The sequence below is a fragment of the Pteronotus mesoamericanus genome, unplaced genomic scaffold (genome assembly GCF_021234165.1).
Source record: "Pteronotus mesoamericanus isolate MK-2021 breed Mesoamerican mustached bat unplaced genomic scaffold, CSHL_Meso_final contig_591, whole genome shotgun sequence".
NCBI classification, from domain to species: domain Eukaryota; kingdom Metazoa; phylum Chordata; class Mammalia; order Chiroptera; family Mormoopidae; genus Pteronotus; species Pteronotus mesoamericanus.
The window spans coordinates 1,120,602-1,146,800 of NW_026555208.1; the positions used below are offsets into that span (position 1 = coordinate 1,120,602).

Sequence of the window (26,199 nt, forward strand, 5' to 3'; positions counted from 1 at the left end):
GGAAGCGTCTTATGTCACCTTCTATTTTAAATGATAGCTTTGCTGGGTAGAGGAATCCTGGTTGTAGATCCTTGCTTTTCATCACTTTAAGTATTCCTTGCCATTCTTTCCTGGCCTACAGAGTTTCTGTTGACAAATCAGCTGACAGTCTTCTGTGAGCTGCCTTGTAAGTAACTAACTGTCTTTCTTTTGCTGCTTTTAATATTCTCTCGTTGTTTTTAACATTCAGCATTTTAATAATTCGGTGTCTTAGTGTGGACCTCCTTGGATTTTTCTTGTTTGGGACTGTTTGTGCTCCCTGGGCTTGTATATCTATTTCCCTCACTGGATTTGGAGAATTTTGTCATTATTTTTTCAAGTAGGTTTTCATTTTCTTGTGCTCTCTCTTCTTCTTCCAGAATTCCAGAGATGCACATGTTGTTATGCTTGAAGTTGTCCCAGAGGCTCCTTATACTATTCTCACTTATTTTTGAATTCTTTTCACTTATTGTTGTTCTAATTAGATGTTTTCTGCTTCCTTATCTTCTGAATTGCTGATTTGAATCTCGGCTTCATCTACTGTATGTTGATTCCATGTAATGTATTCTTCATCTCATTTAGCCTACTCTTCATTTCTGACTGGTTCTTTTTTATGCATTCTATCTCTTTTTTTATGTTTCCTATCTTATTGTTGAACATCTCACTGATATTATCTATTCTTCACCTAAATTCATTGAGCAATTTTATAGCCAGTGTTTCAAACTCTACATTTGGCAGATTGCTTGTTTCCATTTTGGTTAGTTCTCTTTCTGGATTTTTGTTTTCTTCTTTCTTCTGGGACATGTTTTCCTGTATCCTCATTTTGACAGCATCTGCAAGTGTGTTTCAATATATATGGCAGATATGCTATGTCTCCCATACTTGGATAGTGTGGCCTTATGTAGTGGGTGTTCTTAGTGTCCCATTTCTTATCCTCCTCAGATATCAGAGCGGGGCATTCAAGGGGCACCCTCCATACGAATTGTGTGCACCTTCATGTTGTAGCTGAGCCTTGATTGCTGTTGGAATGTCATTGGGAGAAATTGACCCCCATGCAAAGTCTTGGAAACTAACTGGCTGTGACCACTTTAAAGAATTTTTTGTACAGAGTCCAAATGCATTTCAGCAAGGCTGAGGAACACACCAAGTACTCCCCTTGAGTGTATCTTTTGTGCAGACATTTGAGTGGTGCTTCAGCATGATCTAAAGCTGGCCACTGGGTGTACTGGCTCCGGGCCCTCCTGGGAGGTGAAGGCTAAGATCAGCAAGAACCTGTGCTCTGCTGTGGGCCACCTGGCATGAGCTACAAAGATATTTCCGGATGACTGCTACTTGTACTGGGCTAGAGGTACCAAGATGTGAACCAAGGACAGGTGCCACTTTTGCCAAGTCTGGGTCCACTTTGAAAGAGGTATGGGATACACAGAGGCCAGATGTTGCTTATCTGAGAGGTTTTAGGAAAGTCTGAAGCATGAGCCAGACTGGTTGTTTATATGGAAATGCCACTAGAAACTGCTTGACTGGGCTAAGAGTTGGGATGAGTGTCTCAGGGAATCAACAGGGCTGAGCAAACAGTGTGAACCAAGTAGATGGAGACTCATACATGCTTTGGTCCTGTCAGCTCTGTCGAGTGAGGGCTCAGCAATGTAACAACAGCCTCTGCCAGCATTTCTGTCTGGGAGAAAGCTGGTCCTCCAGCCCTCATCCTGCAGAGAGACAATTCAGTTCCTCCCCATATGTCCCTGGCACCTTTCAAGATGCTTCCCTTGCAATTCGGCTCATGGCCAGTGAGTTCAAGTAAGTCCATGTGAGCATCCTTTTAAGGGGAATTGCATGGGTCTCCCAGAGTCTCTGTCTCAATCAGCCACAATCCCTGCTGGTTTTCAAAGCCAGAAGTTACAGGGACTTCTTTTCCCTGCACTTGAACACTGGGCTGGGATTTCTGGTGTGTCGCTGGGACACCTTGCTCCTCAGAGGCAACCTAAACTGCTGAGATATTCCTCCTGATTTTTATCTGCCACACATGGGTGCGGGACAGCCCATTTTTGGTGTTCATCTCTCCTACCAGTCTTCAGGTAGATTCCTCTTAATCTTAGTTATAGAATTTCTGTTCGTCTAGATTTCTGGCAGTTCTGGATGGTGGTTGTTCTATAGTTTTGTTTTATTTTTCATTTGGTTGTGGGAGATTTGAGTTCCACATTTACCTACATGGTAATCTTGACTGAAAGTCAAAGGGACTCCATCTTAGTCTCACGTTTGACCATTTTGTACATTGAGCTCTCTATTAGATATATTTTGACGTGTCCTTTCTTTTTCTTCTCCTTTTCAGAGGTTGTGAATCTGTGCCTTATAGCTGCACAAGGTCCATATCTTATGTATGTTAATAGACTTTTCATGAACTATTACAGGTCTCCAGAATACAGGAGAAAATAAATTTTTATAAATTTTGAAAATACTTTATTACAATCACACACAAAAAAACACATACACCTGTAGTATGCATTAACTTTTAGTGAAGGTAAAATAAATATTAGGTACCTACAAAAATTCTATGTTGAGACAGGGGAGAGAAAATAAACAAAAAGTAAAAGTGTAAAGTGTTATGAACCAGAAGTGCTCCAACAGGGCAAGGTATCTATAGAACCACGGTAAAGGACTTTGCACTTTTAAATAGATTTCAGATTGGGTGTGGTGCTGGTGTGGGAAGGTGATTTTGAGCAGAGACTTCAAGAAAATGATGAAATTTGTCCTAAGATATTAAGGCACACAAAGGCAACCAGTGTGGGGTTCAGGGGAGGCAGGCTGAGAGGGTGAAGCAGTAGAAGGGAATATGTAAAGTACCCTTAACTAGACCATGATAAAGTTATTTGCCGGCGGGGGCTTCTCATGTGCTCTGCATATAGGGAAGAACCCCAGACCAAACTCTGCTATTTGCATATCTCATTTACATAAAACAGACCTAAATGGAATTCTGGGTGGAACTTTGATTATAAAATTTGGCCTCCCCTTTGGTGAGGGAACCACAATTAAATTGTATTCTTAAGAATACAATTCTTGAGACAGAGAAATATTAATTTGTTGTTCCATTTATTAATTCATTCCTTGGTTGCTTCTTGTATGAGTACTGACAGGAGATGGAACCTGAAACCTGGGGCCCATCAGAGCCGTGCTCTAACTAACTGAGCTACCTGACCCAGGCTACGTCTCATGTCTTAAGACCCATGTTTTTCTTCCCAACACACATATATGTAATATTCTTCAATGTTATACTTCTCCCCAAGAACTGAACTGTTCCTCCCAACAGCCATTCCCATTACTTTCACTATCTCCCTTACAAAGTCACAAATAAAGGTATGTCATATCACTCACCCCACCCTGTAATTTTTCTACAGTTCATGTGACCCTGGATCCTCCTGAAGAAATCAAAGGTTGTCATTTCTGAGGATCAAAGAGAAATCAGATTTTGCATTCTTTGGGTATTATTTTTTTGCCCTAATGGTGATTATGATACATTTGGTGTCCTGGGCTCACCATTTATTACATCAGAGAAACATTACTGGGAGGTAGGCATATCAGAGAAATGTGCCTGGGCCTTGGGGATATGTGGTGAAAAATTCCCTCACTCAAATATGAAGGGTTTTGTTAGACAAGGAAACAATCGTGAACATGTTTACTGTACATATCAACCTAAATATGGCTACTGGGTAATAGGGTTAGAGAATCGATTTGAATATAATGCATTTGTGGATCTTCCTCCTCTAATTCCTTGAAATTAACCCTCCTCCTGACTCTTCTTCCCCATAATGTTGGGGTTTTCCTAGACTATCATGCTGGCACTGTCTCATTTCTAAACATTGCTAATCATTGGTTTTTGCATCTATAAATTCTCTTCATGTTCTTTTTCTCAAAAAATTTTTCCATATTTCAGTCTTATGAAATGTATTGGTGCCATAATACTGTGTTCTCCAAGTTCTTAAATCACTTACATCCTCAACCACCTCTATGTAGTGCCACTGGCCTTGGATACATCTCATGAACTGAGCTTACCTGCACCATTCTCTCATCTTTCTCTTGCTGCCCCTCCTCTTTTTCCCATTTGAACATCCTTCATTCATCATGAGGGTGTACAATTTGCCTCATGTCATATTTTCCCCAAAATCGTGTTGCATTAAGAGAGAATCTTAATTCATCTCTTTCTGTACTCCCAAAGAAATCACTAATGCCTCATAAAAGTATAGTTATGGAGGTGACATCTCTACCAATTTCTACTATCTCATTTCCTCTGCTGCTGAATGGCAAGATGAATGAAAGCTTTTCAAGAACTTTTGTTTATGATTAAAGACTTTGTCTAGGAATCATTGACTACAGAGTGAGTCTCAAAGGTATGTTAGTTTACCCATGATGCTCTTTATGCATCAAGGAGTAAAGGAGAATTTTGAAGAATAGTATGTTCTAAGAGTGGAGCTTTGTATCCACAGTATCTGAGGTCAAGCCCAGTCTCTCCAAATATACACAGTGAACCATGAATAAGATACTTGAATGCTGATTTCATTTTCTTAAAATAATCCCGGTATAAAAATCACACCAGAAATAGGATTATTGTGAGAAGAAAAAAGTCATTAAGTGTAAAATATATAACTGTCTCAAACATTTTCTCTACTAATTATTTAAAAATATACACTGTGTCAGTGTCTCATGAACAGGTTTGTGCTTACAGGGGCAATGGGGTGGTTTCTATCAGAGTTTCATGTTTCAGATCCCAAATGCATCTTTGTCACCACCAAGGGCACTCCAGTTCTGCCCGTGATAGACCAGTGTGTTTCTGTGAGTGTGTGAGTGTTGTGCATGTGATGGTGAAATTATTTTAATTCTGGTGTTACTACATGTTAGCCCCAATCAACTGAACTAAATTCCAGAATACTCAGTTTCTCATTTGTAAAAAAGAAGAAGAAGAAGAAGAAGAAGAAGAAGAAGAAGAAGAAGAAGAAGAAGAAGAAGAAGAAGAAGAAGAAGAAGAAGAAGAAGAAGAAGAAACTTACTGGATATACAATTGTGAAAATTAAAAACAGAATGTTTTCAATAACTTCCATCATTTCTGACACACAAATTCTGATCAAGTGTGCTGTCTATTCCTTTTTTGTTGGTCTCTCACTGTGACAAAAATAAGTAATTTTAGGTAGATATATTAGTTTACTTGCTTTTTTTAAGAATAAAATAACAATAACAGTATTACAACTTTAAGTTATAGCTTTATTAAATTGAGAAATAAATGTTTCTGTAAAGCGTGCAGCCTAATTGTTTTCATTTTTCTGTAGTAAATATATTCCATTGAAATTGAATTGCAATTCAGTCTCTGTTGACCCTGCTTTTAAAAGTCATTATCTATAAGTATGAGAAGTAAAAATGCTGGGTTTCTTAACAACAGTGTAGAGAGCCCTTCTCCCCAACCCTGCCCTCAGCCCCAGGGCAGACTGACTTTTGCAGTGAGGTGAACATTTTCAGGAAGAGAGATAAGCCAGTTCTCTTCCTCTAATGAGATAGCAGGAGCTATATTTCTGCAATGGATCTCCCTAGAAGTTCAGGGCTTGGTGGATTCCCCTTGTCTTTTGGCATTTTTTATAGTCAGCTCTCTCCTTAAAGAAGTAGGAATTTAAGTAATTAGGTAGAAGGATAGATAGATATGTTAGTGTAAGTAGGTAGCTAGTTATGAATATGAACGGGAACAAAGGTAATTTGACATTGAGCATAATAAACTAAGAAGCTGAATCAAATATGAAGCCTAATAAACTGAGGAAACTAAATGAGATACTGGGACTGCTTCATTAGGAAGTCACAGAATTCTAGGCAGCCTGATTTACTAGGAACTATAGCATTAACAGACTCATTCACACAGTCCAGGAGATCTGACTTCCAGACTTAATCCTCGGAGCTGGCAGGAAAGTACTTCTGGGACACTGGTGGCCGGGTGTCAGGATTTTGGGGAGGAATTTCTCTACTGGACACAACCAGAGAAAAATAAAATGGACCAAGAAAGGTAAGCACACGCACCAGATGACTGATGCATTACAAATTTTGGACATGCGCAATAGAAGTCAAGATGGCGACCTGAAGGGACAGACCTTATCCTGAAAACAGCATCAAATTGGATAGGGAATGCAAACCTCTGTGGTCCAGGAAAGGGACTGGTTAAGGAGAGGGCCCAACTCGGGCCTGGGGAAATCGGGAAGTGGGTTGAATGACAGCTTTCTCATTACGGAGAACCAAGAAACTATGTGGAGGATTATCAGGATTTGGGGGGCACTGGCTACTAGAGCCTGCTTGCCCTCTACATCCCCCAGGGTGCATTATTTCCCTTCACCCCAGCAAAATCCTAACACTACGTTTAATCTTTTCCATGTGCCTGCCCTTTGAAATTCTTTTCTTACAACACCGCAAAAGAACCCATTTTCAACAGCAACAGCTTTCTGGTAACCCAGATGGTATTCACACACACAATCCCCAGACAGATAGATCATAAAAGTAAATGAATTAGTAAGTAAATGAATGCATAAAATGGGCTGTCTGGTCATCCCTGCATGTCCATTTAAGTGTAAGTAAAAAAATTAATCTAAAAAGAAAAGTCCTTCAGGATTTTCCAGGGATGAGAAAAGAATAGATCCTGTTTAAGATTATTTTTATAAAAATCCATCTCATCAATTAAAAAGAAACACATTCTTGTCACTTGGAGGCCAAGATAACCCAAGTCCATTTCTCACCTGACTATTGGAGCCTCCAAAGTAGATAATATTAAAGGAATAAATAAATATTAAAATTTATTTTTAAATAAATTTTATTTAATAAATGAATAAATATTAAAATATAGAAATTAAACAGATAAAAGGTATTTAAATAGGCATTTTTGAACAAAACTGTGAATTTTTTATTAATAAAAACTTCCTGTCTGAAGGTCCCCTAAGTGCTATCTGGCCTCACTATCTTTTCTTTCCTGCCTTCCTCTCCTATAGTGGTCTGAATCCTTGAGAGTCCATCAAATTGAGTTTCAATCACTTTATAGTTCATTACAAGATATTGCACTCAGTGCCTCCTGTAAAGGTCTCAGCTACCCAACTTTTAATACTTTAGAAAATACATCTCTTGACAGCTGTGGCCCCCTTCTTTTTCCTGAATGGTGACACCCATGATTGCATCATAGTTTATGTTTCTCCAAGAATATAGTCAGACATGTTGAAAACAAGAATATACAGAGCAAGGCTTCTTCTGCTGCTCCAGGCTGCAACCTCCGTTGCCACAAACCACATGAACTTTTGCAGACGTCTCTTGGAAGCAGTTTCATATACAGGCACTTCCTCATGTAATCCCTCACTAGTAAGCAAACATATACACTAGTGAGATTTCTGAGGTGCCTCAAACACTTCTGATGGGAAAACTGTGTCTGTGCTTGTTGCCTGAGCATTAGAAGATAAATTTCAGTAGACGGAAGTGGCAGGGAGGGAACAATTGATCTGATGAACATGGCTGATAGTCCTCTAGGATATTAATGTCAGACATGTAATAAAATAGTACCTAATCAATTGTCACTTGAATTAAATACTTCTGACCTCCCAGTCTCCTTATTGCAGTTGTTTAACAGCATGCTTGCATTTGGCCAAAGGAGTAGTATTGATTCTAAGTACATGTAACATAATTATAATAGCAATATAACAAACACCTTGGGCTGAGATCTCAGATGCTTATTCATTTTCAATTATTCATTTTTTCCTTCTGACAAATATTTTAATTATACCCATAGGCTTAGCCCCCAGGACATCAAAGGAAATATATATACTACACATATGTCAGACACCATGCTTTGTGTGGGGGTCATATCCCTGGATTAGGTGGACAGAGTCACTGCCCTCGTGGAATTTATAGGTCACATGGAGTAGGGCAGCAGACATGACACAAATAAATGTTGAAATGAAGACATGATTAAGTATGATAAGGGAAAGACAGAAAAAATACAAGAGGCAATGAGAGTATATTACCAGAACCTGGAGATCTGAACCTTGGAAGATTTAGATTTCTTGTCCAGGTGTTTTGTATTATCATATTTGCTCTTAAAATCTAAAGCATTAGAGATGATGCTAAACTAGTTAAGAAAGGAATTGTTCCATAGGAAAGAATTCTAGGAGGGTGAAGAACATTGTGATGTAACTTGACGCGTCTTTTGGTAATATAGAAAGGAAATGGTCACAAAAATCACTTCAGGGTGTAGTAGGTTACTTAACTTCATGGTTGAGGAAGTAGAGGAGAAGGAGCAAATACAAGATGTGATTGGATTTGATGACCAATAGGTTTTGGGGCCAATTTTTTTGGTACCTAGAAAGTTATCATCTTTATACAACTAAATCATGCCTCTGGTCTATAAGTAGGTCAAAGCAAGACCATAATAAAATACAAAGATAATATGAGTGCTATTGCTATAATAATAAATCCTCTTAAATATCTGAAGAGAGAATAATGTGTGAAGGTGGTGTTTCGTGGTATGTTAAATAGCTGTTACCTCAAAGGTAGCTGTGCAGTGAAGCTGAGTGAAGTGATGCCTTGGTTATAATTTGTGAAATATTGAGAGATCTGCTCAAATAAAAGACAGAACATAGGCGCTGCTGAAAATCAGCCAAGAACAGCCCATGACAGCTTTCAGAGTGCTTTATACTTCTAATAATTATGTAAACCTTTAGTCTGCCATTTATATAGATGTGTCTTACTTAATCTATTTCATCCAAATATAACTTACCTGTAGAAATTAGAACACTGTCTAATAATTCAAGAATTCTGTTTTGAGTCACTAGTGTTAATCTTCTTTGATTCTCTCCTTCCCTAAAATTGTGGTAAAGTAGTAACAAAAGACTGATTTTCAAACCAAAGTAAAAGATGCTATTCAATGTATACTTCACCAGTTGTCATCTTCAGATATAACAAGACATTGTTGAAAAGGGCACCAATTAGAAGTTTTGAAGTGGTGTAACTGCTGTAAAAATATTTGATTTCCTTTCTACATAGAAAGTCTATGTTTCTAATGACTTAAGACATCCCAAATTCACCTCAGTTCCCTACACATACCCACCATTAACTGTATCAAAACCCCTTGCTAATATTGTATGATGGTATATATATGACAGAGGCAAAGTAAAAACATTACCATTCTTCTAACTACCTGGCATTTCTATGCCCCCTTACTTCACAAAGCACTTGCTAACAAATAATTTTTACTATTCATCATAATATCCTGAGGCAGACAGCCATTGTTGCTCAAACACAGTGACACAAGATTCTGAGGTTCTGTCTATGCATTTGCTTTCCTTAGGAGTAGGTTTAAAAATTTAGTTTTAAATTTTCCAGATAAAAATCTCCTTGTGTGGGACCCAGGAATCTGTATTTATGTAAAGGTCTTCCAGGTAACTGTGTTTCAAACTATCCAAGAACTGAATTTAAGAAACATTGGTGTAGAACTGTCATAAAAATAATTTAAAGATGATAAGATACAAATTTTATTTAAAAATGAACAGAACATGTGTTTGGTATCAACAAGTTTTACAAGGCTGCTCTGGATGGGTAGGCCCCAAATGTGCTATGCTTGACAGTTCTTTTAAATTAAAGAAGCGAGACATCATTTTAATTTTTTCCAGCACCTACACCTTCTACCTCAACCGCCCCTGCCCCTGCGGTCATCGCACTGTTGATTGCCACGTATCAGTGAATCTCAGAGGGAAGGGAAGAAGAGAGAGAGTAGTTTCAAGATGATACACTCAACATGACTAAGTGATTAAATGGGGAATGGAAACCAGGAAAAGGGGGGAGTAAAAAATAGTTTTGCTATCCAGGTAACTGGAATTTTGGGATACTCTTAATAATATGAAATTTGGGGCAAGAGAGGTTGTGTGAGTTTATGAGGGGCAGGTTGTTGAGAAATATGTTCCAAGTGTCTGAAGGGGCATCCATGTAGTTTGAATGGGCAGCATCTGGAAGCATTTTGAAATAAGAATCTGTGTTAAAAAATGAGGGAAGGAATAAAGGATGTGGGTAGGAGGTTGGAGAGAGAGAGCATGAGCACTGAATGATAAATAAATCTTATATTCTAGTTTGTTCCTAAGATGTACTCAGATCCTTCCCTCAATGTCTGTGGTTTATCTGCATTACCACACTCTAATCACATTGCTTCCTGTTCCTTGTGTGTTTTTTCAGTCCAGAAACAGTTAAAAATCAATGATGAAAGAATTGTCATTAGATTCCTCTCCAAAAGGAGAGAGATGTAGGGACTAAAGGGAACACAGAGCCAGAATGAGGATGTATTATTTCCTGGTCCTCAGAACATAATATGCTGGAATGTGGACCACAGCTAATAATACCAGAATTTGATTATAACCACAGCAATTATGTCGACAACAAGACCACCAATAGAAATAAACTATGATGACTATTAGCATGTTAAATGTAATTAAAATTACAAGCATAGCAATATAACTGTATGTCTTTCTATTTAAGTATCACTCCCCATACTCAATGTTTTATAATAAATTTGACATGATAAGAAATAACATAGGTCACTTCCTACCTTGATAAATCATATGTTGTTGGGTGCAGGACCAGATGAAGAGGAATACTCAACGATGATATCATGGGATGACAAAGATGACAAAGGAAAAGAGCCAGCTTTTGGAACACAATTACTGCAAAATGTACATGATTATCATTGCACCTGCAAAGCATCATGACTTTACTAGTTAGAAATAACTTCATTAATACCCTTAAAACTAAAACTGTCAATATGGCTGAGCAATTTTGCCTATATTAATTGCACTTCCTGCCTCATAGAGATGTGAATCAAGAATAATTTATACGGCAAGAGTAGCTTACCTTTCCTTACCTTTTTAGGGTTACCAACAATACCAAAACATCTGTGCTTTAATTAGAAAAACATCAATGTTTCAGTTGCCCCGCATGTCTCATATGAGTTAATGTGTGAAGATGGCCGAGCTCTGCAGTGTTGTCAGTAGGGACCCTTGTCTGGAGCTTCCCCATCTTGTAGCTGCACCATCTGAAACACATCCTCAGAAGAACAAGAGTGATCACAGGACTTGAAAGCATGTGTACGAAATAGAAATGTTTCATATCTGTTTATTTAAAAACAAATTAACTTCTTTTTATTTATTGTAACTCTATTTTTATTATTACACTATGACACGCAATAGTTGTACCTTTTACATTTATTCTTTTTTTCCTTTTTCTTTTTTAATTTAGTTCATTCTGCTTTTGACTCATGGTGTAAAAAGGAGCAAGCTTTTCCCATAGGAAGTGAGGAAAGTGCACGATGATGGAGGTGTGAGGGTTACCCAGAGAAAGGACACATGGGAAGAGCACCGTCTGTTGACCTCCTGGGTGCTGGTAACTTGTCCCTGACACAGTTGTGCCACCATTATGTCTGGAAGGCTTCTCGTCTGGCCTGCCAAGGCCAGGAAGGAACGAAAGCCGCTAATTAACTGGTGGACTGCGAAGTTCAGTACGGTTATGGAAGAATTTCCTCAGCAGGCTCACAGTGAACAACCTAACATTTTATTTTTACCGCGCACGATGACAGCTGCCACCACTGAGCTCAGAGTACTAGAGCTCTTTCACTGATTCTCTTCTGCATCACACTCTGCATTTCAAAGGGCAGCTCTCCAGACTTTCTGGATCATGATTTTGTCCCTAGTAAGGTGTTTAGGACCTGAATGTAGATAAGCTTAACTGATCGTTACAGAATTGAATTGATATTCTGAGTATTCAGGCAAGCGGTAGACTATATCATCGGAATTCACTTTCTTCCTATTCAAATATTCTCACTAGAATAATCTGCAAAGGGGGAAAACACAGTGACTGGGTGCTATGCTGGTGTAGGTCCTAGAACTCACTGAAGCATTAACTTCCCCAACTGTCCGACTAGGTGGCACTGTTCTTAAGTTTCTGTTCTCCTTCCTTTGTTTCATTCCTATCCTTTGCATTTCAGTTTCATTTCTCACTCTTTTCCTGTTGAGAACTCCTCTGTGGCGAGCTGGTCCCTGGCTTGGTGAGTAAATGTTGAGCAGGCCTGCAGCTGACCTTCTCCACTGGTTCAATTCTCCTGCACTTCTCCTGTAGGTAAGTGGGGCAGTTTCTGAGGACGAAGGAAAGGAGGCTTTGTGGGAAGAGACCGAATGTGATTGGTGACTTAAAATGTGGTTCTGCAGCTGCTCTGGTTATGGCTGTCCCTGCTGAGGTGGCAGAAAAGAGGAACATTGGGCCTGGGGAAAGAGCACCTTTAAAGAAGGGAGGTTTGAAAGAGCAAAGAGTCATACTTGTTTCTTGGAGGGACCATTATATCTCCAGGCTGAGTTACTCTCATCTTCCTCTTCTCCGGTTTTGACTTTCTTCCTTGCCAAGGTGAGCCAGAATCCTCAGACCCTTTGTTGTTTCCCAGGCAGATGATCCCTTCCTCCTTTTCCCCACTGAAACCTGTGAGGTGGAGCCTTCTTCTCCCTCTTCCTGAAGCCCAAGCTCCTGGTGGGGGCCAGAAGAAATCAGAGCCCTTCCCCGGGAGCATCTGGTGGGGCAAGTTTAGGGGCCCTGCCAGGGATGAGCGAGAGCCTCTTGAAGCGGATCCTTTTACTCTTTTGTTAAATTACTGTCATCTTTTACAAAAATGTATTCTTAAATATACAGTGAGTTCCAAGACGATTCATTCTAGCTCTAAGTGGCAGCAGGTGTTATGGAAAGGTACTCAGATGTTAAAATGGGACTGGAATTAAGGATCACCATTTCCCCAGGCACAGGAAACAGCTCACTTCTGGCCAGATTTCTTGGTATCGCCTGTGTCCTGGGGGGCCCATCCCCATGGCCTTTGCTTTCAGCAACTCGACTTTCTTCTGTTCCCCTTTTTGATTCTGTTTGAGTTCCTTGTTTTCCTAGTCCATCTTCTTGGCCTGCATCTTGGGCTGCTTCAGGGGCTTTTTCTTGCCACCCTTGAGACCAGACATGACCCTTGCCGCCCCTTCCCTAGACCCTGATCCTTTTACTTTTGTCTTGGTAACTTCTGGCAGCTGTGCACAACCTTCCTGATAAATGAGCAGCCCTTTGGCAAGCCTGCTTTTCTCTTTGGGGGTCTGGGAGAAGAACCCCTGAATTCCACGGCTTACTCTGACCTCAGTTTACAGTGTCCTCTCCTGCTTCAAAACACATTCTGCGTCATCTTAGACATACCCTTCCATTGTTTATTACATTAACCCGTTACTTAACATTTCCCTAGCTTGGCGCTGAAAAAAAAAAAGGAGTTGGGGATTTTTCAGGAAGAGCTCCATCTTAATTTCACCCTGTGCTACTTTTCCTTTGATCTCTGTGACATATATTTTAATGCAAAATGTACTTTCCTTGCTTCCTTCCTCTCAGAGAACATGAGTCTGTGTCTAACGTTCATATATGGTGTATATTAATTGAATTCTCAGGCATTTTTACAAATCACCCAACAGGGGAAAGAAAAGTATTATACATTTTGAAATTTTTATTAAAATCAAAATAACAAAGGGATACAGCTCTGGTTAAAAAAAAAAACACCACATCTATTGAACATACAACAATTATGTACTTACAAAAATTACATTTTGGGATAGAGTGAGGAGGTATAACACGAGAAAAAAATTTCTGTGTTATAAATGTAAAACAGACAACAACAGTAATAAACCAAATGGGCTACAACATGGCAAGGCATCTATTGTGCCCTGATCAAGGGCTTTGAAATTTTAAATAAAATTCAGATTAGTTCTCTGTGTGAGAAGGTGGTTTTGATTAGAGTCTTCAAGGAAATGATGTTTTTTGTACTGATTGATTAAGGAACATGAAGACAGCCACTGCGGGTTGGGGGGTAGGTGGGCTGAGAGGGTGAGGCAGCAGAGGGGGATGTGTAATTGGACTGAACTAGACCATGATGAGAAGATCAACTCACTGATGATGTGCATCTGAACAAAGGAGTCACACCGTTAATGTATATTTTAGAGTATCACTTTGGCTGATGGTGAACAATGATGTTAGAAGACTGTAATGAGACCAGTGACAGGATCAGGAAGACTAGTGGGAAACCATTTCTGGATCCAGGTGAAAGACTGAGTTGGATGGGGCCTAATTTGAAGACAGTACTGCAGGGTTTTCTGATGAACTGACTGTGAGAGAAAAGGATGAGATTAGGGGTAGCTTTTTGAAGATGACCTCTGTTACCAAATGACTTCTTGGAAACAAATTGACCTGAGGTAGAGCATTGGGGCGAGGTTCATTAATGTGGTGCCCATTAAACCCTGGCCTTGAAGGAGGTTGGGTAGGAGAAAAGATAATCAGTATAGAGGAATGTGGAGGAATTGCAATGTTTCTGAGGTGGCCAGGTGTCTGGATGCCAAGAACAGGCTCACCTTCTCATGGGTAGTTTTCTTCAAGGTGCAGTAGAGGTTTCAAGGGTGTTGGCTAAACCCCTCAGAGGACTTTTACAACATTGTGGAGACACGTTCATTTTCCTTGTCTGACCTGTACAGGTACAGAAAGCCCTGTGCAGACAATTAAGATACAGTGAGATAAGAAAACTGAGATGTTGCAGTGAGAACAGTGACGAACAAAGACCATTCGCTGATCTGGATGCTAAGATGAGAAGCAGAGGACTCAGCAGCACAAGGCTGAAGAGCCCCGAGCAGGGCTTTCTCATCATATTTATTAACCAGGGAAAGAATGAGGGTGGATAACAACGCATTCAAAGCAAAAACAAATGTTAGTACATCCCAGCTATTTAAGGCTCAAATGTTTCTATAACTTGAGCTAGAGGCCATTCCATGCCTCTAGCGAATTCCAAGGAACAAACAAGATAGTTCAGTTCTTGGAGGCGTGCCACCAAGATATTCTGCATTCCAGCTTGCCAGTCATGTCAGGATGAACATCTGTTTACTTGTTCCACTTCATTTTGCCAGACACATGTGTGAGAACAACTCATTTCTCAAGGCCTTCCTCCACACTGAGACCCTAGTTGGCCATTACCATACTTTGTGAAAACTCATACATTGTACCATCTCCAAAAGCAAGAATACATTCTGTTTCTGTCTGTCTATCATTCTGTCTGTCTGTTATCTGTCTTAAGTGGAAGAGTTTCAATGGCATAATGCTTCTTCAATGATAGAATACAGTAAATGAAGAAAAGAAAAACAAATACATGTGTCAATTTTCTAGGGCTGTCTTACAAAAGTACTGTAAACTAGGTGGCTTAACTGAATTTGTTCTCACAGTTCTGGAGGCTAGAAATAAAACATCAGTGATGTTGGCAGGGCCAGGTCCTCTCAGAGCTGTGAGGGAAGCAGCAGCTCCACGCCTCTCTGCTGGGTCCACTCCTGATAGTTGGCTTGCACTCGCCGGCATCCCTTCTCGTAGAGTTGCATCCCCTGATCTCCACTATTGTCTTCAAATGGCATTCTCCAGGCATGCATGTTTATCTATATACAAATTTCTCCTTTTTCTAAAGACACAGTCATGTTGGATTAACACATATCTTAATGGTTTCATTTTAACATGATCATCTGCAAAGACACAATTTCCAAACAAAGTTTCACTTCAACATTCTGGGGCTTAGATTTCAACATCTCTTGGAAGGACACAGCTCAACTCATAATAGCCTTTAATGTGCTTGGAACAAGATAGAGTTTATTTCTCCTGGATACGACCTCCCTACATATTGAGTCTTCTTTCTCATTACTGACAGATGCCTCATTGTAATTTATGTCCCTCAAGTCTCTGTCATGTATGTATCCTAAGTATGTGAACACATCTCTTTCTCCCTAAAAACACACCCATTTATGTGTCTATCGACACATTGCCTTATGTTCAGGCCAAGGTATAGGCCAAAATCTACAAACACAAGACTCCCCAGAACTACCCAGATTGTTTTGTTCTCTCTCATAGCCCCATAGCATTGAGTATCAATCCAGTTCTTGCAACCTCTACTTCTATTTGATCTGTGCAATAGCGGAGAGAACACTCAATGGCATTTTTGATGATGGTATGTTTCCCAACAACTCTACCTATTTTAAAAGAATGACCTTGAACTCTGCACATCATTTATTTATTTATACATCTAAAGAATATTCTTTTATATTTTCAAACTTATTTTTGTTATTTTGTTTTAGTTTAATTTTCAATTAAATTTGACATTCATTATAATTCTGTATTAGTCTCAGATTTATAGCATCATGTTTAGATAATCATATACTTTACAGAGCAGTCCCTCCCTAACTGACATTTCAAGTACCCACCTGCACCATACATAGTTATTACCATATTATTGACTATATTTTCTATGCTCTACTTTTACATTTCCACGTCGACTTTGTGACTATTTTGTGTAATCCTTAATCCAAGAAGAGAGTACTCATTTTCCAATAATTTCATATAAGAAATAAATAAATTTCTAAATTACAGCTGGTTTCAAAATTATTAGTAATAAAATGAGGTCTCTGTTGTGGTCTTTGCTGCCTCTGTAGGTTTCTCTGGGGAACGAGTTGGAGGGCATGGGGACGCTCTGTGTGGGACAGGTGTGTTGGCAAGGAAACAATTCCCAGGTATTGGAGAACTGCTCGTAATGGAATAAAAGTGAAAGCTGATTAAAGAATTCCAACCTTCCATGGAGAGATGGGGAGCGTCTATTTTCTGTGTTCATCAAACCTTGTGTTCCTGTACGATACCCTCTTTTAGGCACTGAGGACACAGCAGTGGACAAAGTGGTGTCCAGCCTATGCATGAATTCATTTTTAAGAAGAAAAAATAAACAATTAAAGAAAGATGGTCTACATTTTAAAGTAATATAAGAAAAATATAGCAGTTGTAGAGCAAGTAATGGTATTAGCAGTTATGCTATAGATACACTGGAGCAGGCCCTTCTGATAAGAGGTCATGTGAGAGGGAGATTGAATAAAATGTGAGAACTCAGGGTGACGTCAGGGAGAAGATCATTCCATGCAGAGACAGACAAGTTCAAAGCCTCAGAGGCAGCAGTGGGTTTTGTGCTTTTAATATGAAGATTATGTTTGTTGCATGAGAGAGAAAGGTAGGAGGAATGAATCTCAATGATAGCATTGAAACTGGAAAAATTATGACTCAAGAGGCCATATGATTCCACTGTTATGAATTTATCAGTAGAGGTAAATCTATAAAAACACAAGGGAGATTAATGGTAGCCTGGGGCTCGGGGTCAGAATAGGGGTGACTGCTCATGGCATAGCTTTTTTCAGGAAATAAATATGTTCTAAATTTGGAATTTGGTAATAATTATACCATTCCATAAATTTACTAGAAATTATGGTACTTTAAAAAAAATACATGTGATGTAAATATAACTCCATGAAATTGTTAAAAAAAAATAATTCATGTGAGTGATAGGGGTAGGTTATTCCACACAGAGAGAAGGAGAAGTATAAAAACTTAGCAGGCTTCAGTAAAGTTAGTGTACTTATCATGTTGGTTGTGTTTGGGGAAGGGGAAAATAGATAAGTCTAATGATGGGCAGCACAAAGCTCTTGGCAGGAAGGGCCTCAATTTATCCTTCTATCCAGTAGAAAAAGAGAAAATATCAATGAGTCATTGCCTGGATGAGATGAAATGTGTCACGTGACATGAAATAAGAGTGAAGCGTTTGAAAGCATTAGGAAGAACCCTTTTCATTCTGTCACTGACCTACCTTCTCTCCCTCTCTTTTCCTTTCCTGGGTATTAATGTTTTGTTCTGTTCTAAAAATCTGCACATCAGTGTCCTTTCCTTTTCTGCCATTCTTATCCTGCCCCCTCTGTATTACCAGCCCCTCAGGAGTTTGTGAGAAAGAAGAGCCTCCAGAGTCAGGACAGGAAGAAGCCAGGGGAGCTTGGCCATGGATTTTTCATCACAAGTGAGCATTCAGGAGGTGACCTGCCCCATCTGCCAGGAGCTCTTCACAGAGCCCATGAGCTTGGACTGTGGCCACAGCTTCTGCGCAGCCTGCATCACTGAAAACAGTAAATCAGGGAGCCCCGTAGGATTGGAATGCTGCTGTCCGGTTTGCCAGAGCAGATACCAGCCTTGGAAACTCCTGTTTAATTGGGAGCTGGCGGACACAGTGGAGAAATTCAGGGAGGTCAATGGGAGTCCACACCAGCAAAGGAGGAGAGATCTCTGTGAGCACCATGGGGAAGATTACTGTATCTTCTGTAAGGACGATGGGAAGCCTATTTGCAGGTTATGTGTCCAGGAGCACCAAGGTCACCAAATGTCCCTCATTGCAGAGGTGGTCAAGGAATGCCAGGTAAGCCCCAGGGTGGGGAAACATTGCACAGAATGGTACCTGAAGTGAAATCTTCACTTTTTAATCCTATCTATTCCCATTGTCATCATAGATCTGAGCCCTGCATTCTCTTCTCATACCCCTGGCTCAGCTTCTGAGGCTTAGTGAACATTTCTGTGCATTTGTTCATTTTCTTCAAGAATATGTGTAGACTGCCCATTCTTAGCAAAGGGAAGTTGTATGACTGAGGGTTGCTTCCCAAGATAAGTTCTGATTGCCCATCAAGCAGATGGGATTTTTAGGAACAAGTTTGCTTAGATGAGAGAAAAGAGTCCATGAGAAGAAAGGATTTTACTTGCTGCAGGATCAGGTTTTTCTCTAGGAAAAGAGAGGTGCAAATTACTCTTGATAGAGTATGGTAACTTGTGCATCACAGAGGGATAAGCAACACATTCACCTCAGATTTCTGTTACATTCTCAGTTCTTATTGCCAGTTTCACTTCTGAAACTTATTCCTTCTGAGGTGAGTCTGATTTTTTTCTCCATTTATCCTTAATCTATGTGCTGAGAAAGCTCATAGCTTGACTTTGGTGATTTCTTTCTCAAGGAGAGACTCCAGGAAGCTCTGAATAAGCTGACACAGGAGCAGAAAGAAGCTGAGCAGTTGGAAGCTGGCATCAATAAAGAGAGAGTTGCCTGGAAGGTAGGAAGACAGTAGTCCTGAGAGAGTTCTGAGACAGGAAACTGGGCAGTATCTTGGTCCAATTTCAAGGAGGCCCCTTCCTACTTGGTGCTTCACAAGTAATGAGCCCAGAAGATATTTGATTAGTCCTCTCTCAATTCCTTCCCTATAGAGTGTTGGGAGCTACAGAGTAGACATGTTAGAAGTGAAAGCAGCTGTTTTGGAGGAAAAGGCATAGAGGGAAAAGCAATGTAAAAATTATCCATGAATCCCATCACCCATTTCTGCCATTAAGTATGAGACTCTGATACTTCCAGAAAACACCTTAAGAAAGTTCCAGGATTCCCTTTTTTTGCATATTTGGGTGGGAATTTCATATACTATGTGGCAGGATTGCCCAGAATGGGTGTGTGCAACCCAGGCTTCATCCAGGCAGCATGTTGTGTCTGCTGGTGGGCCTTGAGGAAGTAGACTCGAGTGAATTACTCATAGAAGAGCTCTGGGGAATATAGTAGGAAAAATGGTTTTTTCCCAGAAATTGCTTTTTCCCTTTTCCCTCTTAAGTGCCTGAAGAAATTATTTCTTGTCTTAGTTCCCAAGGTTCATGAAAGACTGACTGCCTCTTTCTCTTCTCATCCCCAAAGAACCATATGTATGTTGAGAGAGAGAGGATTCTGCAAGGGTTTGAGGAAATGAGACACATCCTGGACAGAGAGGAACAGAGGGAGCTGCAAAAGCTGGAGGATGATGAAGTGCATGTGCTGGACAACTTGACTGTGGCCAAAGACCAGGTGGTCCAGCAGAAGCAGTATATAAGCGAGCTCGTCTCAGATCTCCAGCGTCATATGCGTGAATCCTCTATAGACATGTTGCAGGTAAGACTTGGGATGGAGCTCCCACAAATGAGATTTGAAGAAACAAAGAAGTTAAGTTTCTTTCCCTTCTGGGTCCCTTCATCTTCTTTCCTACTAAAAGATTCCATTGAACCTTCAGGACCCCTTATTTCAAGGGTCATTGGGAAATTCAATATAAAAATGGCAAGAGATATTCCCATTACTATTATTTCTAAAGGGCTGTGCAAAAAACTTGAGATAAGAGTCTTTATAAGCTTCTGTTATCTGTGATCTAGCATTTGTAAGGCATTTCTTCACTGAGCCTAGACAAAAAACTCACATCTCTCTTTGGGTTTGAGTTTGTTGTTTTAAGGAGTGGCAGATGTAATGATAGACTTAATACTTAGTGATGGATTAGCACCTATGAATAGTCGTGTGTGTGGGTGTTTGCACTGGCTAGGGAAAGATTGGAGGAAACCCATAGAGACTTGATAAAGGGATGGTACTTAATAAGGATGTTTAATTTTTTTCAAGAAATTAACTGCATGACTATAATCATAAGCTATGAAATGTATGGAGAACAGGAAATTTCAGATTTTTTTTTTTTTGCTTGATTTCTTGCCATTCTCCTTTGCTAGCTGAAAAAGGATTTCTTTTTTTTTTATTGTTGTTCGATTACAGTTGTCCCCATGTTCCCTCCATTAGTCTTTGCCTGCCCTACTCACCCCACCTCCCGCATTCAGTCCTCCCCATCTCGCTGTCTTTGTCCATTCATCCTTCATACATGTTCCTTGATGACCCTTCCCCTGCTTTTCCCCATTATATCTCTCCCTCCTCCCCTCTGGTTATTGTCAGTTTGTTCTTTATCTCCATGCCTCTGGTTCTATTTTGCTTGCTTGTTTGTTTTGTCGATTAGGTTCCACTTATAGGTGAGATCATATGGTATTTGTCTTTGACTCTCTGGCTTATTTCACTAAGGATAATGCTTTCCAATTCCACCCACGCTGTCACAAAGTGTTAGGATTTCCTTCTCTCAGTTACATAGTGTTCTATCATGTGAATGTACCAATGTTTTTTGATCCACTCATCTACTGATGGGCACTTAGGCTATTTCCAGCACTTGGCTATTATAACTCATGCTGCTAGGAGCACTGAGGTGCATAGGTTCTTTTGAATTGGTGTTTTGGGGTTCTTAGGGTATACCTCCAGCAGAAGAATAGCTGCATCAAAGGCAGTTCCATTTTTACCTTTTTGAGGAAATTCCATACTCTTTTCCACAGTGACTGCACCACGCTGCATTCCCACTAACAGTGCACTAGGGTTTCCTTTTCTCCACAGCCTCGCTAGCACTTGTTCATCGATTTTTTTATGATGGCAATTCTGACCGGTGTTGAACAAGAATTTCTTAACTTTGGCTCCAGTACTGGAGTAATCAATTTCTATCTGCTAAGTCTTTACTTCTGCCTTAAAAAAAAAACCACACACATTTCTTAAAGTATAAATTATATATGAAATCACCCATTATAAGTATGCAATCCTAGGATTTTTAGTAAATATATTGAGATTCTTTGTTTACCTGGTTTTTTTGGTTATTCTGTACCAGTTGTCCCAGTTTTCCCCCCTTTGCCCTCCTCCACCCAATCCCACCCCCCGCTCCCACAGTCAATCCCCACACCATCGTCCATGTTCATGGGTCATTCATACATGTTTGAAGTATACCTACTTCCTGAGTTTCTCTTTTATTTTAAATTTAAGCCAGTTTTAACTCGGTTTTTTGTCATGTACAATAACAACACGTACAGTAATAACAAAAACAATACAGAGAGTAAAACTTGTTGAGGATGTACAGCCAAGTCTTTGTTGGTAAAGGATTGAAGCTAAAGATGGGGAAACCAAATACTTTGGTGTATTTCCATTCAAAACATCAGGCCGATAATGTTAAAATGGGGAAAAGAACGTGGCTAAAAGAAGCTGACGGTATGTACCAAACTGGCTTAATACCATATTAAAATTTAGGGTAAGATATACCTTTTAAGACAGTGATGGAGACGATATTGATCTGGGCAATGGAATGTAAACGGTTGGAAAACAGACAATTACATTTTAGACTTTTCTGCTGCTGGTTTCCATGGTCTGTTTCATACTTAAAAATTGATGAGATTCCCCTCAGGTTGTATCAGGGCGTAGGGGTTATATAGAAAAGTAGAGGGAGGCCAGAGAAACATTTGTTTAAGGAGCTACTTTGCTTGTTCCTGCAGAAAAAAAATATATACTTCCCGAGGACTATAATTATTAATTATTCACTTTTGATTCCCCAGAACTTGGAATGATGTCTGACAAATAGAAGATTTTACCTTTATTTGCCTCTAGAATAAATAAAAGCATAATGATTTAAAGGGTCTTCCCATGAATATATATTTAAAAACTGTAGTCCTACTTTCTTCATTTTAAATATATTACATCTCCAGATCCTTGAAGCATCTTTCTAACGTCCTCACCTCAATCCTCTGGGAAGGAGGATCTGGATCTTATCTCTACCATTTGTCTGTATTTATTTATTCTGACCATCTTTTTATTCACACCATATCAAGGGGAGCTAGGAGTGTGGGGAGGACAGTGAATAAAACTTTGTAAGGTAGGAGGGTTTACTACTCCTGCAAGGGTTGACAGACAAAATAAGCAATGTGTAGTTAAATTTGAATTTCAGATAAATGGCACATCATTTTTTAGCAGAAGAGTATCCGAAATAATGCAGAGATGATGATTATACTAAGACATATTTAGAATTTATCCACAATTAAATTTTAAGTGCCCACATTATTTTGTAAATCTGGAAACCTTACACTTGACTTATGTATTCTCTCTCCTCCCCAGGATGTGATTAACACCTTGAGAAGGTATGTGTGCGAGACCAGGCATGGTCCTTCTTTTGTGTGATGACAGAATTATAACTACAAGAGTAATCTGAATCAAACATAATATTTAAAAGTTGCATAATTTTTAAAAATTAGGGTATTACATGTTTCAAATTGCTGATGACAGCTGAAACTTTTAAATAGTAAGGACCTTGTGTCGTGGAAGGCTAAAGAGCTGGCAGTGAATAGCAGCATTGGAAATAAGGAGTTGCAGCATCAGAACTGAAAGGCTTCACTCATTGTAGTCAGACCTCAGTCTCTGCCTCAGTGCTCATTTCGATAATTCACAGGTGCCTGTCTTGCCATAGGGAGGACCTTGTCCTCTTTATCTGCTAGGCCCCCAAGTTTTCTGCAAATGAGAGTTTTGCAAAGTCTTTCTAAGTGATGTCTTTTGGGTTGCAATAGATAAATAAATAACTCAACTCTCAGAGAGTAAACACTTTAGTCCGAGTGCCAATAACTAACTTCTTTTTGTTTAAACACTTTAGCATCTTATAGGAAAAAAAATGGTTTTATTTGTCTAAAGTTGCCTACCTACTTGGCAAGCATCAAGGACATGAAATTGAGATCGTTATTAATCTGGATGTCATAGCTTCTCCTTTCCCAAATATTTGTAACATTTTCCCAGAGAATGTGACCTCATATATCATTCTCAGCATCTTCACTGAGATAACAGGCTGAGGAGGCCTTCAGGCTTTAGATGAAGGAGCACTACACCTGACAGCCTAAAACTCTCAGTAGCGTAGTTCTAGATCCTCTCCACTAACCGACTGCAAGGGAACCCGTATTTCTGGCCTCGTCCTAGAGGAACCAATAACATAAGAGTGACTTTTCCTTATATCAAATAAATTTTGTTTTAAAGCACCAAAGAACTTTTGAAGGTAAAATTATTCCATCTCATACTACATTGTTTTTAAGAGGTAGAGAGTACGGAGTTAATTTTTCCATTTTAGAAGGAAGAACATGGGCTTCGTGAGAAGCCATTCCAAGGTCACTCACAGGCTAAATGGAAAGGTAGAAATGAAAACATTTTTTCCATCTGCAGTGTTAAGGGTCTCACCTCTCTCACCCTCAGGAACTTCAGGGAAGCAGAGTTGAGTGAGGAGATATCAGTGGAGGGAAAGGTGAGGGAGACATTGCTCTAGGAGAAGCACAAAGTTGGAAGCGTGGGAAATCAATTTTTTTTGCCTCTAGGAGTGAGATCTGGACCTTGAAGCAGCCAAAAATTGTTCCTAAGAAACTGAAGAGTACATTCCAAGTTCCAGATCTCAGTGGGATGCTGCAGAAGTTTAAAGGTGAGGGGAGTCCAGGGAAAGGTGTGGATGTGGGATTCTCCTAGTGTCAGAGCAAAATGGGGGAGTGGATGTTATTTCCACATGAGATGAAAGAGAAGTAGTCCTGACAGGAAGTGACAAATTCCTTCTGGTGAAGATGCCAACATATCAGATGGAAGGGCCAGGTGTCCTCTCTTTCTCCCGTTGACAGCCTCAAAGGACTCCCCTTTTCTGTTCCTACTCGAGAGAAAAGACAGGTACAGTGTTTCCACCTTTGTTCTAACAACATCATTGAAACTTTTGTCATTTCAGAGCTGACAGAAGTCCAAAGCTACTGGGGTAAGAAGTCACAAGTTCTTCAAATCACCATGTTCTGACCTCTTTTCAGAAGTTCTGGTATTATTAAGTGCCACAATCTTAGTACCGTGTTTTCCTCCCACATGTGCATACCAACAGCAGTTCTAAAGTGAGCTATCCATCACTGACCCGTTCCCTCATGTTCCTCCCAGTCGATTCCCAATATTCCTCCACACAGTGTCACAAGACACACCTGCCTTGTGTATTCACCTGACTGTGTTATTTTTCCTACAGTGGACTTGAGGCTGCAACCACTCAATGCTCATTCGAATGTTGTCATTTCTGCGGATCAGAGACAGGTGACAGCTGGTCAATATTCTATGTTTAACAATGTATATCCATGTAATTTTTCTGCTTTTGACGTTGTGGGCAGCCAGAATTTCTCCTCGGGGAAGTATTACTGGGAAGTTGATGTGTCTGGGAAGATTGCCTGGATCTTGGGGGTATACGGTAAAACAAGTAACCTCAATAAAAAGAAAAGCTCTGGGTTTGTTTTTAACCCAAATGTAAATAATTCAAACACTTACTCCAGGTTCAGGCCTGAGAATGGCTACTGGGTTATAGGCTTACAGAATGAGTCTGAGTACAATGCCTTTGAGGACTCTCCCACCTCAGATTTCAAGGTCTTGATTCTTTCCATGGCTGTTCCTCCCTGTCGAGTGGGGGTTTTCATAGACTTTGAAGCAGGCACTGTCTCATTTTTTAATGTCACAAACCAAGGGTCGCTCATCTATAAGTTCTCTAAGTGTCGCTTTTCTCAGACTGTTTATCCATATTTCAATCCTTGGAACTGTCCGCGTCCCATGACTCTGTGCCCGCCGGGCTCCTGAGCCCTCCCCTCCCTCCCCCACTCCCGCGTAGCCCCCCTTGTCCTGGGGCCCACCTCCTGCCCCTGAGCCAGCTGCTCCATTCAGGCCATCTCTGCCTTGCTGTGTCCCTTCTTCAGAGCTTTTAGTCATTTTGTGGATTTGCAGTGTTTCTGATTTAGGTTAGAAGGGAAGCTTATTTACTCATTTACCATTTTCTGTATTCTCAGTGAGAGGCATCTAATCTCTCCTAAAGACAGAGTAGTATTGGTATAACATCTCTCCCATCCCATTTCTCCATCTTTTTCTCTATCAATGCTCTTAAAAGGCATGAAGCTCCTGTCTCCACCAACCATGATCTCAGGACAATCCACAATCACCCCCCCGCACCCCTCACGAAGGGGTATCTGAGTGTATGTCTGTGTGTTGCCCCTCATACAGCAGCAGGCTGTTCTGAGAGTTGAGGGGAAAAAAACAAAAACAAAAGTAATATATATACCCAGAATGAAAATTTTTTGTTCAGGTTATTTGAATTCAGATCCTGTCTCTTCTCATAAAAGGTGTGTAACGATGAATAATTTTGTTTTTTCTCATAAAATACAAATTGTAACTTCAAGCTGCACCTAACTCTGAAGATTGTTGTGTGAAACTAACCTCCACTGAATGGAAAGCTCCTATGTTCGTGTCCAGCACAGTGGTAGTACATACTTGCTGTCATGTCGCTGAGAAGCATAGGCTGGGGTGACCTGGGCAACAGGTCTGTGCCCTTCCGAGGAGCAGTAAGCGCTCCTGCTGCCGCTCATTTGGGAATGGGTCAGAAAACGCACAAGTATGTGTGTCCCAGGTCTGTCCAGCAGGGGGAGCCATGTCTGGGGACAGCTATTCTTTGAGGGGCAGCCTTTTGGTCTTCAGGACTTTTTCTGATGGTGAAGCACCCAAGTGTAACACCCTATACCATCCCATGCACTTTTCTCATCCTTACTTTTAAA

General features: G+C 40.1%; 2 protein-coding genes and 1 pseudogene across 2 annotated transcripts in view; all 3 read left to right on the top strand.

Moving 5' to 3' along the window:
* LOC129076396 (tripartite motif-containing protein 5-like) overlaps positions 1-26,199 on the top strand; it is a 111,929-nt gene that overhangs the window by 56,302 nt on the left and 29,428 nt on the right. The gene's annotated exons all lie outside the window — the stretch shown is intronic.
* On the top strand, positions 1,799-3,995 carry LOC129076446 (E3 ubiquitin-protein ligase TRIM34-like; annotated as a pseudogene).
* Positions 12,128-25,247, top strand: LOC129076395 (E3 ubiquitin-protein ligase TRIM22-like). The gene is made up of 8 exons (XM_054580570.1): positions 12,128-12,174; positions 17,885-18,364; positions 18,951-19,046; positions 19,670-19,900; positions 22,733-22,755; positions 23,968-24,068; positions 24,360-24,386; positions 24,639-25,247. The coding sequence occupies exons 2-8, from the start codon at positions 17,954-17,956 to the stop codon at positions 25,232-25,234; spliced, it is 1,485 nt and encodes a 494-aa protein (XP_054436545.1). The 5' UTR covers positions 12,128-12,174; positions 17,885-17,953; the 3' UTR covers positions 25,235-25,247.

Coding starts and splice junctions, on each gene's coding strand:
- LOC129076395 (XM_054580570.1), top strand. CDS start 17,954: ATGGATTTTTCATCACAAGTGAGCATTCAGGAGGTGACCTGCCCCATC. Junction 19,047..19,669: donor AAGAGAGAGTTGCCTGGAAG/GTAGGAAGACAG, acceptor TCATCCCCAAAG/AACCATATGTATGTTGAGAG. Junction 24,387..24,638: donor AGAAGTCCAAAGCTACTGGG/GTAAGAAGTCAC, acceptor TTTTTCCTACAG/TGGACTTGAGGCTGCAACCA.